At 35.8% G+C, this 15,500-nt stretch overlaps 1 protein-coding gene across 24 annotated transcripts in view; it reads right to left on the reverse strand.

Moving 5' to 3' along the window:
• The window catches only part of ASPH (aspartate beta-hydroxylase), a 189,839-nt gene that overhangs the window by 143,724 nt on the left and 30,615 nt on the right, over window positions 1–15,500 (reverse strand). For 13 of the 24 annotated variants that reach the window (XR_003038026.2, XM_025001420.2, XM_025001419.2 and 10 more), the window contains 3 exon segments: window positions 13,807–13,956; window positions 13,021–13,065; window positions 11,518–11,586 (listed from right to left, as the gene is read on the reverse strand). Coding sequence is in view for 23 of the 24 variants with exons in the window: in XM_025001420.2 (XP_024857188.1) it covers window positions 11,518–11,586; window positions 13,021–13,065; window positions 13,807–13,956 (264 nt within the window). In the remaining variant the exon portion in view is untranslated. 24 annotated transcript variants of the gene reach the window in all.

Genomic DNA, 15,500 nt, shown 5'->3' on the forward strand with positions numbered 1-15,500 from the left:
ATGTCTGACTACTATCTTTCACAGACAAAGCCCAACTGTTTCCTAAATTCTATCAAGAACAGCACACCACCTGGTAATACTGAATGCTATCTTGGACCACTCCCCAATAAAGTTTGTTTAGATAAAATATAAAACTCATTATTTTAATGACAACTTTAAAATTCATGAGTACTACCCAATGTGCCAAAAAAATTAATATAAAGCATGAAAAAACACTTTTAACGATGCTACTGGCCCCCACCCCTGCATTCATTTCTACACATTCTTGACTGGCAGGCCTAGATACTCCCTTACAAAGCAGAGTGGTGGGAATCCGACTATCCCCTTCAATATTATGATGTACTCAAAACTGGTGAAAAGGCTAGAGTTAATTTTTGTCATAAATAAGCCAATATATTAAATCGACATCAGATTAGTTGATTAGAAAAGAAAATATGTGATTTAAAACTTTGCTTTTATATATTCCTAATTAGACAGAATTAAATTATCATTCATATCAATGGCTAGTGTGGACTCTCCCTGTAATACTGTGCAAAATCAACAACGTACCCTCTTTTTCTTCTTTTCTCTCTTTATGACTATAGCCAATGTGCAGGAGGGCAAAAAAAAAAAAAAATAACAATTCCATCAAACAATATAATTCATGATAATACAATAATTCCTTAAAAATAATTTCTAAATACTATGGAGAAAGATGTATCAATTGGAGTTTAAAACAGAAGCATCTTGGTACTCTTTTATTTGGATGACAGTTGTTTTTATTGATAGAATATGTTCTAATTGAAGGCAATGACCAGACAAGCATTACCTTGTGGCTATGGGCAAAAAGAATGGAAAAAAAAAAAAAAAAAAGGAAAAAAAAGCATCATCATGTTTGTTTCTTTTTTGCCCTGTAAGTTTACTTTGATGGTTTTAAAATGATTATTATTAATAGCTCAGTTGATGCTTTGGGAATTCTTATACTGAAAATTAGGGGAAAAAATTTTTTTTAAAGCAGGTCTTATATTTTTCTCTTAGAACCTGAGACAGTTGCCTAAAAGTAATTAATGTTACTGTGGCAACTGCCTCAGAGACACTACATCAGATACATTTTCCAAGTGAAATGCTACGGATGAAATTAAAATGCTGAATCATGAAGCCAATGGTCGGACCTGCGGTTCCACCACAATTTTAGAAGACTGGCTCCATTACAGAAACCCAAGTAGGCTTTCAGGGAGTTGGTCACAGAATCGGTTGGCTGGGTATCATGTCATATTTAGGTCATCCCAGTCACTCCCACTGTCCCTGGTGAGACCAGTGAGTCACCCCGAGCCTGTTTTGTATCTTCCTCCTGCCTATCAAAGCATCATGATATATTTCAACGCCGATTACCGATGAGCTCCAGATGCCTAAGAGAAGATCCTGTGAGTTAGCCTGTCACTCTAGAACGTGAGTCTAGTCTTTGTAAAATACAAGCGAGGACTTTATACACCAAAACAGAAACCTGATGAGAGCCTACAGTACCGGGAACTCACTCAGTGCTCTGCGGTGACCTCAATGGGAGGCTGACTCACATCGCTGAACGGCAGAAACTAACACAATATTGTAAAGCAACCATACGCCAATTAAAAAAAAGAAAAGATCTAGTTGCAAAACACACAAAAAATGAGGCACAACTAAAGAAATACATTTTTAAATGTATAAGTAATACTATGGCAGTAAAGTTTAAAACAAACCAAAAAACACTACACCAATTCTCTTTTTATTTTTAAATAGATGGCATAACAATATTATCATGGACATTTTCGAAAAAAGGAAGCTACAAACCTTACACCCCTCAAGGATAAGGGAAGATCAGAACATCGGAGAATTGAAAGACTAAAAATCTACGAAGGAATTACATCCAGAGAGTGAGAGCATGAACAAAGATAAAATGCAGACTCAAATACAAATGAGATAGCAGAAAAATCACCTGAAGACCTTTACTAGCATAGGTCAGGTCACTGTATTTAAACTTCAAAGTGTCAATCACTTCTCTTGAAAAAAAAATGTTTTCACTAATTTAAGCTTTTTTTTTTTTAAATCAGTGTTTTATTATACAATGAGTAATTCCTAAAGTTCTCATCACCAGGACCAACCCCAGCAAATATTTAATAAATACCGTGTTGGGCTCAGCTTTGAAGAGGAGTCAAAACCAGGCTAACCTCGCTCCCAACTTTAAGGAGTTCAAAATTTAGTTCATATCTACTCCTGTGTGTCACATGGTCATCTCAACAAATAACCAAGGCAGAGAACTCAGTATACTGTTTCATCAATCAATCAGCTTGTGATAATAAAGTCTGCATCACTGAATTTTATAAAAAGTGTGCACATTCATGGTGATCAGAGAAATTTCCAAAGCCCCAAAATGCAGAAAATGACTTGTTTCATAGAGCAGGATCTGATTTAAGATGGGTCTATGGTTTTTCCAGTGGTCATGTATGGATGTGAGAGTTGGACTGTGAAGAAAGCTGAGCGCCGAAGAATTGATGCTTTTGAACGGTGGTGTTGGAGAAGACTCTTGAGAGTCCCTTGGACTGCAAGGAGATCCAACCAGTCCATTCTGAAGGAGATCAGCCCTGGGTGTTCTTTGGAAGGAATGATGCTAAAGCTGAAACTCCAGTACTTTGGCCACCTCATGTGAAGAGTTGACTCAAAGGAAAAGACTCTGATGCTGGGAGGGATTGGGGGCAGGAGGAGAAGGGGACGACAGAGGATGAGATGGCTGGATGGCATCACCGACTGGATGGATGTGAGTCTGAGTGAACTCCGAGAGATGGTGATGGACAGGGAGGCCTGGCGTGCTGCGATTCATGGTGTAGCAAAGAGTCGGACACGACTAAGAGACCGAACTGAACTGAACTGTCAGTCCCCAAAAGGTGTAACTGTGGGTGTTCAAATTCATATCTGTCTCTACTTCTATCTGCTTTTGCTAATTCTCCAAAATTACAAACATCAGGACAGACAAGGAAACATTTTGTTCCATCTGCTGCTAAATGAGAATAACCAGAATTCAAGCAGAGAAAACAATTTTTCTTACATGTTTGCATTCAGCTCTATACAACAGGGAGGTAATTTCTAGAATAAAGAATCAAGTGCAAGATGAAAAAGCAGGATTGTTGATGTTCAGTTGCTTAGTTGTATCTGACTCTTTTGCAATCCCATGGACTGTAGCCCAGCAGGATTTCCCAGGCAAGAATACTAGAGTGGATTGCCATTTCCTTCTCCAGGGGATCTTCCCAACCCAGGGATCAAACCCATGTCTCCGGCAATGGCCTGAGGCACCTGGGAAGCCCGAAACAGCAGGAATCACCCAGCATTCCATCATGTCCAAGTCATCTGCAACATACAGCAATCTGGCAGCTGGACATCAAGCATCAGTACCCAGGAGATGCCTCTCCAACTGACTTACATCGCACCCCTCACATCCCAGGGGAAATAAGGGCCGAAAGAAACTGAAGTGCAAAAATGAAGTCCTCTGAGTGCCACCTCCTTGCTTTTGCACCAAATTCCAGAGAACTCAGTGCCTTTTCAATTGGACAAACAGCAGTTCCATCTGAGGAAGGGCAGCTCAGAACAGACAAGGCCATGTGAACTCAGAAGTGCTTTCGGTTGTTCCAAACTGGAAACACAGAGTTAAGTACGTGAGTGCTAGGTTGCTTCAGTTGCAAATGACTCTTTGCAACCCTATGGACCTTAGCCTGCCAGGATCCTCTGTCCATGGGATTCCCCAGGTAATAATACTGGAATGGGTTGCCATTCCCTTCTCTAGCGGATCTTCCCAACCCAGGGATCGAACCAGCATCTCTTATGTCACCTGCATAGGCAGGCAGGTTCTTTACCAAAAATATAGAACAATGTAAAATTCCTTAAGAACTATAAACACTCAAACTAACAATTACATTTTTTTTTTGTTCCTAAGCTTAAAAGACACAAGCTAGTAAAGTATTTCTATGGTCAAACAGAAAATGACACAATAAATCCTTAGAAGATTAAGAACTATAACATATATAGTAAATAAAATGTAAACGAGACTACTTTGATCAGCTTCAAAGTACTTTATACCAGTTTGGCAAATACCTTTATTTTCTCACCAAAGCAAGCTGTGGGAACAAGTTGAAGGCTGTCACAGAAGTCAGGGGTTCACCAGTTACCTGGATTTTATCATCATCAGAGGCTTTTCAAAGGGCTGATCAGCAGGGGTACCAAAAAAATGGCAAAGGATCCTACATCCTTATTTTTCATTTACAAAAATACAGCATAATTAATTTCTGTACATAAAGTGTACATTAGTATTGTGACAAAAAAGCAGTCTGATGAAAAATTAATGATTCTGAACATTTTTAACACACAAATTTCATTATTTCTCATAAACTGATCAAACATCTTCTAGAGTTAGTAGCAATGAAGCATTAAGAAACAAGACTGCCTTAAAAAATACATCTCAGACACTGGACTAAAGGAACTTCTCTGAGGCTTAAGACTCCCTTTGAACTTAAACCTAACAAACTCTGATCTGTCACAGAACTCAAATTCAAAGTGAAAAAACATTATAAATATGGACAAAGACAGAATAAACTTTCAGAAAGAACATTATTAAATCCTACTCATTTGCTTCAAAATATTAACATTCCAAAATTAGAAGCTTTTGATTGTCAGAAACATTAACAGAATGAAGCATATTCCTTGAATAATTAGGAAAAGACAAACTAGGGTTATAATAATCATTTAAGCGTTAGGAGATCATTGTCCAATGTATAATGTACGTGTGTGGTAAGTCTCACAGTCCTGTCTGACTCTCTTCAACCCCACAGACTGTAGCCTACCAGGTTCCTCTGTCCATGGGATTCTCCAGGCAAGAATATTGGAGAGGGTTGCCATTTCCTTCTCCAGAGGATCTTTCCAACTCAGGGATCAAACAAACATCTCTTATGTCTCCTGAATTGGCAGGTGGGTTACTTACTACTAGCGCCACCTGGGAAGGCCCCAATGTATAACACATGTATCTGTTTCCAAAAGGAGTTATGAATAATGCTTTTAAAAGTAAGATTAGCAAACTAGACAGTTTTCCCCAACACATGTAAATATTAAGTCAAGGGGAAGTTGATAGGTTCTAGGGTTCTGATTTGAAACTTTTACTTGAAGGCTCTTGTTTTGACAGCCTGCAAGAGAGACTTCTAAAAAAGAAACTAAATTGGTCATATTCCCTTCTGAAAAAAATGGTGAATAATCCACTTTCTGAAAGCAACTTGATTAAAAGGGAAAAAATAAGAATAAATATTTGAAAAGTAGAAGTTATAGTTAAATAAAATGTTAAAAAACACAAATATTTTCCAATGCTAAGCTCTATAAAGAACCAAAGCTAAGCTAAGTTTCACAGAGGCTCAAAAAGATGTAAAAACATGAACTACCACTCTCAAAAAGGGAAAAAGAAATAGGAGTCTTGGGTCTTATTGCTCTTAAGCTGTAAGAGCTTTATTTGAGGTGGGGAATGAATGAAATCTAATTTTAAGAAATGCATGTTACCTATGTCTAATAATACCATTGCTCTTGCTATCACTGAAGCAAACTCATTTTAAATGAATTAATTCAAAGGTGTTTTTAAGGTTTTCTAATCACAAAAATAGATTTTCAAAAAAAGAATTACCACTTCAATGAATTTAATTTTAAAAACCATATTATACCTAAGCCAAAGTTGATGGCCAATTAATAAGGTAGTATAGGAAAAAATGGAAAAAGACCGTAATTTAGGATGAATAATTTTAATATGTACAACATTATTTAAGATACATATTCACATTTTCCTTCCTGTGTAATAAGCCTCCTTTAAGAAAAATACAAATTACTTTCTCTGGATGTATATTTGGAAATGAAATTAAAAATAAATTTTGCTTTCATAGAGAGAAAGATTCAGACACACTACTATCTGAATACAGCAATTGAACTACCCTAAGGCAACAACATGGGGTTATTTTCAAAGCACCATGAATACAGAATGTGACACTGAAATCTGTTATTAATCCATCTGACAAATCAACCTAAACAAATTACAATAAAAAATAGCTTTTTAAAGAGCCATCATTTTACACATCAATCATGTTAAGGATCAACAGAGAAGCATTGAAAGCATGAATCATGCTAGCAGTATTTTTATAATCAATCCCACTGTAATCATCTTAATGAACAGCATGTTAGAAGGACAGGCAGCAAGGGTTAATCACAAAACAATCTATTAAGTTTCTGAATTTAGTTCAGTGAGCACATGAGTTGAAACAAAATGATACAGAAACCAATTATACTACCAAGAACATCATTCTCAATGCACTTTGTGAACCACTAGGAGGAGAATGCTGCTTTCCTCAAGTGGGAAAGTCAAGCAAGGGACTAGTTAGGCGCTGTACTGGGGGAAGACCACATGGTTGCCTTGTATTGTCCCATCACGCTGCCCCACTGCATGTTAAGCCCTGGGTGAGCGAAGGAAAGAAAGAAAAAGGAGACTGCTTCGGGGGTTCATAAGCCAGTGACTTCAGCCCCTGCATCAAAGTTATTGGTTATGTAAATCCAAGATGACGCAAGTCTTGCCCTGAACCCCTTCATTCTGTGACGTCCCATCAACGCCATCTGCGGTCTCACTTTCTTCTTCTTCTTCTTCTAGCATTTCAAAAGGAGTCATTATATCATAGAGAAATGAGAGGAAACCATAAAACCAATCTGAACTTTCCTCTGCTAAAATATTAAGGACTTCCTCAAGAGAATCAATATTTTCATTACTGCCATCTTTGGTCAGGCCTACATAAGGATAAAGGAAGAGAGAAAGAGAAAATGAGAGCAGTTAAGTGGAAAAAAGAAGCGTTGGAAGAGTGATCTCAACAAAGGATGTGCATCATGGTCAAAGACATTTACAGAAAAGACATTTTGGAAAATAAAGAAATGGGTTAAGATGCACATCTTACAATCAACTCTCAATCATACGGACTAAAGGAAAGGCGGTGGGATCAATCTTCAGCCTTCCTACCAGTCCCTCACCGGGTTTCTCATCAGAGAATCGAGAACCCGAAAATCACAAAATTGCATCAGCCAAAACTGACTCACCCACTTCAACGGGAAAAGTGAGTAAAAATAATATGAGGATAAAAAGACACTTCTGACAAGCCCCACCTCGCCTCATTTAGCACCCAGATAATATCGAGAGTTGATTATACAAATATTTACATACACCAATAAATATTCACTGAAAATAGAAACATTTGTTTCATCAATTTTTTTCCCTTTAGGAGCTGGAGTTAATTTAGGAAACTCTGGAATTAACATGATTAGCAGGCTTACTGTTCAGCTTCAATAAATGGGTATCAGTGCGCTCCAATTCTACCAGATAATCAACTTAAATTTTAACACTGTAAGATGTCAGCTTTATTATGCTGTGATTACTTGACTCATGGTCCTATAATTCTGACAAATAATAAGAGTCAGCCAGAATTAATAATGATTCGTTCAGCCTACCAATATGAAACGTGATCAGTCACCTGCACCGGGAACATTCCAGAGTTCTCCACTTATCAGCTCCTGAAGTTAGCTTCTACTGCAAAGACCCCTGATGCCTGCTATTTTTAAGTCTTGGCCCCCATCCGACCCCCATGATGGAAAGAAAGCAACGTATATATTGTTTTTATCATTTGCTGTCTTCCTGTGAAGAATTGGCTTTGAGTATGACTAGTCTCTTGCCTCCAGCAGGTCTCAAAGTCCACAAACACTGTCAATCTCTATAATTTTGACAGGGTGGAAAAAAAAAAATCAGGCTGGAGGGTTTTGGCTGTAAGAAATGTGAACATCCATGACTGTAGAGCTTTCCAGGTTAGAACCACCTAATTCGGTATTCCTGGCTTTGGCAATACAAAATCTGTCCACAAAGCATAACTACTGGCAATCGAGATTGGCAGGTAAGGGATAATAATAAGACAACTAGTCTAATATTAAAGGTTATAGTTTCTCTGTATTAGTCCACAGAAGAACTACACTGTGCCATTCTTCATGTATTTGGGGTGGGGTGGGGGGCACAAACTATAGCTGGTATTTAAATAACTTTTTGATCAACCCAGAATGTCTCTTCACTGAATTGAAGAGTTAACAAAAGCTCTGAACAGAGATCTGTCTTTCCAGTCAAGACTCTATGGAAATAACATTGTTTCTTCTTGTTCAAAAAGAAGCTACACATAGAAGCCGTGTATTTAGAATAAATGCGCATCCCCTGTGGCTCAAGTGGAAAGAGTCTGCCTGCAATGCGGGAGACCTGGGTTCAATCCCTGGGCAAGGAAATGGCAACCCACTCTAATATTCTTGTCTGGAAAATCCCATGGACGGAGGAGCCTGGCAGGTTACAGTCCATGGGGTCGCAAAGAGTCAGACACAACTGAGTGACTATCACATATTTAGAATAAATATATTTCTTGTTCTCCATTTTCCAGTATAAGTAATTTCAAGTATTGAATATAAAATATAAAACTTTACTACCCCTCAATATGACAGGCTGAAGTATGTGACAAATGGGCAAAAACATTTGAAAAAAACTAATTACTCAACTATGCCACCTTTCTGTGGTTCTTAAGACAAAAGAACTAGTCTAAAAAGAAAATATGTTCTGGGTACACAATTCTTTCTCTCTAAGAGAAGGCCTGAACCAAGGAGCAGGGTGTGAGTGCCTCTGACTGGGCAACAGCCAGCCTTCCCTTCTGCACACTCATGCACCTGTCAATCTACAAATATTTGTCAAGGCTCTAAGAGTTACCTTCCCTTTTGTTCTCTAGCCATACCTGATGCCAGCTGAGTACCAGTCGCAGGACAAAAGGATAACCATGTGTCATGTTACTCTAAGAAAATGTTACTCCTGAAGCAATGTTACTCTAAGAAAATGTTACTCAGTATTTATTCCTCTTTCCTATTGACTTCATTTGGGAAACATATTTTCAAAGAATACATTTTGGGACAGTATAACTTTCAATCATCCAAACCTAAATCAAAGACATTTATTTTAGAAAATGTGGCCACAAAACTAGGAAGCCATATAAACAAGACCAGGTTTAGAACATTTTCAAAGTATACCATAAGGGCCATGGCCAGAAATAAATAATAAAATGAATGACAGCTATTGATCTTGATATACTCACGTATTTCATTTTCTCTTTATATTTTAAAAGAAAAGCCAAACTTTGAAATGTGAAAGAAATCTAAATATGAATGTATACATTTCCTGAAATGGGTCAAATTTAAATACATGCAAATTTAAGACTCCAGGAAGAAATACTAATGAAATAAATGCCAAACCTATGGAAGTTCAGCATAACTAGGAATATTATCACACCTGCCCTGCCAAGCTCTCACCTAAGCTCTGACTTCCTCCTTTCATCCCTCTTGGGCATTCCCTTTGCCTTAATCCAAAGCTTTTACACTAGAGCTTCAGCTTCTCCAAGCAGAGCATATCCCAAGGTCTAGCTCTTTTTGGGGTACACAATCTGCTCCCCCATAATCTCTCCCTGAGCATACAGAGCCCAGCAGCGCCTGAGCCCCCCAAAATTCACCTGGTTCTTGCAATCACCCTCCAGTAACAGAGGCACAACTCAGCGACAACAACCTCACAACGTAGAAAAGAACTTTAGTCATAAAATTCAATTCCCATCAAGGTCGTATTTCACGCAGAGAATTCAAATGCTATAGAATAAGGTTAGAGGACAAACAGTTCACATTCGTGTCCTTCATCTTTACCAAAGCCACAATCCAACTGTGAATTAGTACACATAATACAGTAAAATAGTGTGTCATAGCCTTTTTGCATGTAATCGTCAAATTACCAAGTGAACCTTCATGTTAACCAACTGGGTTCTACTCCCAGTATATGGTTCTTATAAAAAGATCAGGTTACCATTTGCCCATTCCACATACGTGGCTACCCACAAATGAGAATGTTCTAAATTACAGTTAAACTCTTAATGGCTGCTTAAAAATACTAAGGGGAAAAAATTTTTGAAATCTAAAATTCTAAAAATCAACTTATTAATGTGAATTTGCAGTAGAAATAATATGTGCTATAGAAGATATATCATTTTAATTTTTAATAGTTGGTGTTTCCTAATAGACGATAGCTGATTTTAAGCACCTTAAAAAAAATAAAAACAAAAAAACAACCAAATGTAGTAGGTAATATTATTTCTAAAACAAGGAAACTTGGCCCATATGAAGCTATTTTTAAAATAAAAAGCCCTGCTATTCAGAATTTGTCATTTACAGAAAAGTAATAAAATAGAGTAATTAACCACTTAAAGGCAAGCAAATCAGCACTGTTCTAAGTTTTATATGATTTTCTTTCTTTCACATGCCAAGATTATAGTCTTCTGAGGACTTACTGTATTTATAGAAACCCAAATTTAGATATGTAATGACAAAATTATATAGAAAATTCTATTATGGTTAAGACAGGAAAAGAAATTCCATGGGTATTGAACGCTTTCACTGTTAAGTAGCAAATATAATTCTCACTGAGCAGTAACAAGATGATATACAGTAAGTCAAAATTAAAAACTTTTATTATATTTCATTAGTTACAGATGCAGTATCTCCCATTTTTTCATATCCATAAAATATATACAAAATTGTGCAAGAATTTCTTTGTGCTATTATTCTATTAAGCTTAGTATGTAATACCTTACCATATTTGCTATTTTTCTAAAGACTTCAGTGTAAAGTATTTTGATACACACTATGCTATATACTAAACAAAGGAAAAGATGCTGTTTAACAAGCAGAAATACATATCTCATCAGGCCAGATTATATAAAATTTGTATATTAAAATCAGCACCATCTTTTATAGCATAACAGCATGTTAAAATAAATGAAAAAAAATCACCTCTTTATCACAAAAAAACATCTCAATGATTAAGACAGGCATTTCTGGTGATAAAAAAGAAAGGGTCAAGACTTAAAAAAAAAAATCAAGAAATCTGGCCAAAGATTACTAGTTTATATTTTAATGTTACCTTCCAAACATCATAGGACATTTTGAGATGTTTACTACCACTACTTTATTTCAAAATGAATTTATGTAAGCTTTTAGAAATTCATGCTTTCAAATGGACATGAAATATGTCAAATGATGCTAAAGAATGGCTGTAATTACCATATCTGAAAACAGACTAGGACATTAAATTTCCAAACGCTACGTTCAAAATATAAAGTGCTTTAAATCTAAAAACACACATGAAATGATATTACCAATTAGGAACATCTGTGCAGGAGCTGTATACTTATTTATTTGCAAAAGTAACTTGAAATGTGAGAGTTTATGGAAAAATAATTATGCTATTCATTTCATCCTAACAAGAATACATAGTATGGGAAAACATCTTCCATAAAATGTTAATGATTAACACAGACATTATTAAAACTTAAATATTATTTTGCTTCCAATATTTCAGCACCACTAACTTTAAAAAAAAAAATGTGTACTTGCCTAATAAAACTTTGGCATCATCCACATCAAAATCTCCATCACCATCAGCATCATAGATTCCAAGTTTTCCTACAAGAGGAGAAGCAGAGAAGGATATGGGAACAAAAGGGAAGCCAAATTTAATAAGGTGTTACTACTCCTTACAGTCCTGCATATTAGTTATTAATGCTACCAAGCAAGGCAACTCTTTGCTCCTTTCATTAAGAAAAGTTGTGCTAAATGATAATCTCACTTAAAAATGAAGACAGTTCACTTAGAGATTAAGGAAACATTCACCTAACAAATATAAGAAATAACTGAGATAATATTTTCTTTCAGGGCTTAACAATACCCTGATATTTAATCATTTCAGAATAATATTTTTAAATTTTATTGCTAAAAATATTTTAGATAAAATTTTCAACATATATAAGGAACAATATGGATCCACTTCTAATAGTTACATGAAATTTAATGTTTCTATAATATAGAAGGTCCTCATATTATCAATATTCAAAACTAAATACCCACAGAGTCTCAAAGACTATATGTAATTCACATCAAGTACAAGTACTAAAAATAAAAGGATAGATTATCTTTAATAATAAGGACTATGACAAGCATCATGAATCAACCTTTAAAAAAAGACTGTTCTGGAAATAAAGTATGTAAAACTGGCCTTTTGAAATTACAAAGAACACTTACAGTTATCTTACTTAAAAACATAATTAGCACCAGTCACCTACTACTAAGGAAAAACAAAAAGACTTAAAACAGACAAGCTGAAAAGCCAATACAAGCAGAGAGTTCCTCCTTCAAAAACAGTAAGTATGAATTTTAAGGCATAATAAAGTTTTATCATCTCAGCACTGTTACGTTCAGCATTTCAAATGTGAGTCAAATACATTCAATTTCCTAAAAACATCCAAAAATCGACATGATTTATAATTCATCACTGGACAACGGATGTGAAGAGGTTTATTAATTTCACATTTTTAAACAATATTTTAAACCACATTCACAAATACAGTATCAGTACTAAAACACTAGTTGGCAACACTGCTGCCATTTCTTATTAAAAAGTAAATTAACACATTGCATAACAGCATGAAGAACTTTGGGAGTAGAATAGGTATGACCAACCTGGACCCTCCCAGGGCCCTTAAGAAAACATTTAACTTGCTATGTCCTACTTAGGAAAATATTTAACTTGCTATGTAGAAGTCTGGTTTACAAAGCACACATATATTGAAAATGATAATAGTGAGAGAGATAAGGAAGTTATCATTTCTATATCTAAGAAAATATAAATGAAAAGCACTGGTCTGCAGTTTAGGCTACATATAGTACAGTTCAAATAACATTAAAAAGAACCCAGAAACTATACTTTCTGAGAAATTTAAAAAGGAAAATTGGTCCTATCACTTACATTCTTTAATGCAAGTGATAACTAAAATAGTAGCCTAAGGGTGCAGTTTTAGAGACTAACACAAGTAGACTTAAAATTCAACTCCAAGAGCCTACCTTGAAGTACCTCTGACAAGTTATAACGGAAGTCCTTTGCTTTGGCTGCATGCATGTAAAAACACAAAATTGTTACTTGCGTTTAAATATTCTGAAATTAATAATGATGACAGCACAAAAAGTTAAAAAACAGTGACCTCTATGTTTTTACATATTTACAATGCTGAATTTTATGTCAGGTGAATTTTACCTCAATTACAAAAAAAAAAAGACTTGATCAAGTGAAACCAAAGAATCATCAAAGTAAAAAAAATCATGAAAAACTGCAGTGATTATGGGGAGAGAAAGGGGAAAAGAGAAGGAAGGAAGACAACTCTCAGAAGTCACACGACAACCTCCTCCAAACAGCGTACAGGGCACACCTACACATGAACTCACACACAGACGTGTCCTCCCACAATTTCAATGAGGACACAGAAGGTATGCTTTGAAATGCTTTCTTTAAGTCAGGGTCTTGCCAGTTGTGTTTATGATCCATTCACAGGTCCTTGAATAAATTCAGTGGCTTATGACCTATTTTAAAAATTCATAATATAACAAAATGGAATAGAAATGATAGACTATTCCATGTCATGGGAGTGTATACTGTTTGATACAATTTTTCTGTGCAAACAGTGTAAGTCTATTTTTACTTCAACAGATCATGTTCAAAGAAGTTGAAAGAAGTTGAAGCCATCACTCCAAGCTAACCCTGCTAACGTCCCCTTTTCTTCCTTCCCTTCTGAGAACCACTGGAAGGCTACAGAAATTAACAGTACTAAAAAGAAACAACATGAAGACCCTTACCTAACACTTCTTCATAATCAACAAGATCAAACCAGACCACAGCTACTGATGTCCAGACTCCGAGCAGTGCAATGACCATAAACCATGTGAAAAATGAACTTCCAGAAAGTCCTCCTTTCCTCCCATTCTTGAGTCCTCCCTGTTTCGTCTCTGTTAAAAAATAAAAGAGGGAAAATGTCATTATATAAGAAGAAAAAGTTTTATTGAACCTCTTTTCACTGAAATATTTCTCCAGGAATTTGATAGTGCTTACAATGCTAAATCACTTCAAAGTTAGTTGTCGTTTAAATTCTTAAATCATGTTACAAAGATTCTGAAAATGAAAAAGACTTATGGTTCGACACAAAACCACATACCTAAGACCCTAATGTTGAAGTAATGAAAGAAATAAACTACTAATGACTATTTTTAAAATAAAAATTGCTATGTGTGTTCCAAGTTCTGTATCCAAACAACCTAAATAGAACCTCCTTCAAAGTTCAGAGTCTATCAACAGCTTAATAAGACCACAGAGGTAGCCAAACCCTTTTTTCCTGCTCCATTTAGTTTCTGTAGAATCTGGAATACTCTAACTGCCATAGAAAAAAGCTTTCCTCAAAATGCTCCATATTCTTAGGCAGAGAGCACAGAAGGAAGGAAACTATTTATAGGAAATAGAGGTCAGGGAAGAAGAGAAGCCAAGCAGTGCAGTTCAGTGCTCCTTCTACAGAGGATCCACTGGGACCCACAGACACAGGGGAAGGTTTTCAAATCAGTCTCGATGCAGAAACACCTTTGTAAGGTCCTGTTCACCAGAACTGTCAGGTATCACATTTGATACATTTAATATATTTTATGTTGTTGTTCAGTCCCTAAGTTCCATCCAACTCTTTGCAACCCCATGAACTCTAGCCCACCAGGCCCCTCTGTCCATGGCACTTCCCTGGCAAGAATACTGGAGTTGGTTGCCATTTCCTTCGCCAATATTCATTTTAGAGGATTCTAACAACTTCAATCAAGTTTCCTAACTTACAGGGTTGGAGGGCGGGGGATAAAACAGGAGCTTGAGATGAACACACACATACTACTATATATAAGATAGACAACCAATAAGGACCTACTGTATAGCACAGGGGACTCTACTCAATATTCTGTGATAAACTGTACGAGAAAAGAACCTAAAAAAGAATGAATATATGTATATGCATAATTGCACTATGCTGTATACCTGAAACCAACACAACATTGCAAATCAACTAGACTCCAATAAAATTAAAAAAAAAAAAAGTTTCCTAACTCATTGAACAAAATTAAATAGACATTAAAGACAGCCTAACCCAAAGGAGTTAAAGCAGTAACATGCTGATGGAAGAAAGTGCCTAGAAAATATTTGAATCTAGCAAAAGTAGACACAAGAACTTGAAAAGAATGGCAGGAAGCCATTTATGATTGATGCTTATTGGTGACCAGACCTTAACTATAAAACTTATAGTCCTTAACTATTAAAATAATCTTTTAGTACAAAGTAATAATGACATTCAAGTTAATTCTGCCATTAAACCATTGTTTCAAACTGTTTAACAGTGCAAAAAATGTATAAAAAATTTTGGAAAGATTTTTATTCAAATTTTTTTTTATTAAATGGATTTATTGCTTAAAAGGTAAATGTCAAAGAAAGGGTAAATGTTACTTAGCTAGAACATGAAATGATTAGC

Source organism: Bos taurus, chromosome 14 (genome assembly GCF_002263795.3).
Source record: "Bos taurus isolate L1 Dominette 01449 registration number 42190680 breed Hereford chromosome 14, ARS-UCD2.0, whole genome shotgun sequence".
NCBI classification, from domain to species: Eukaryota; Metazoa; Chordata; class Mammalia; order Artiodactyla; family Bovidae; genus Bos; species Bos taurus.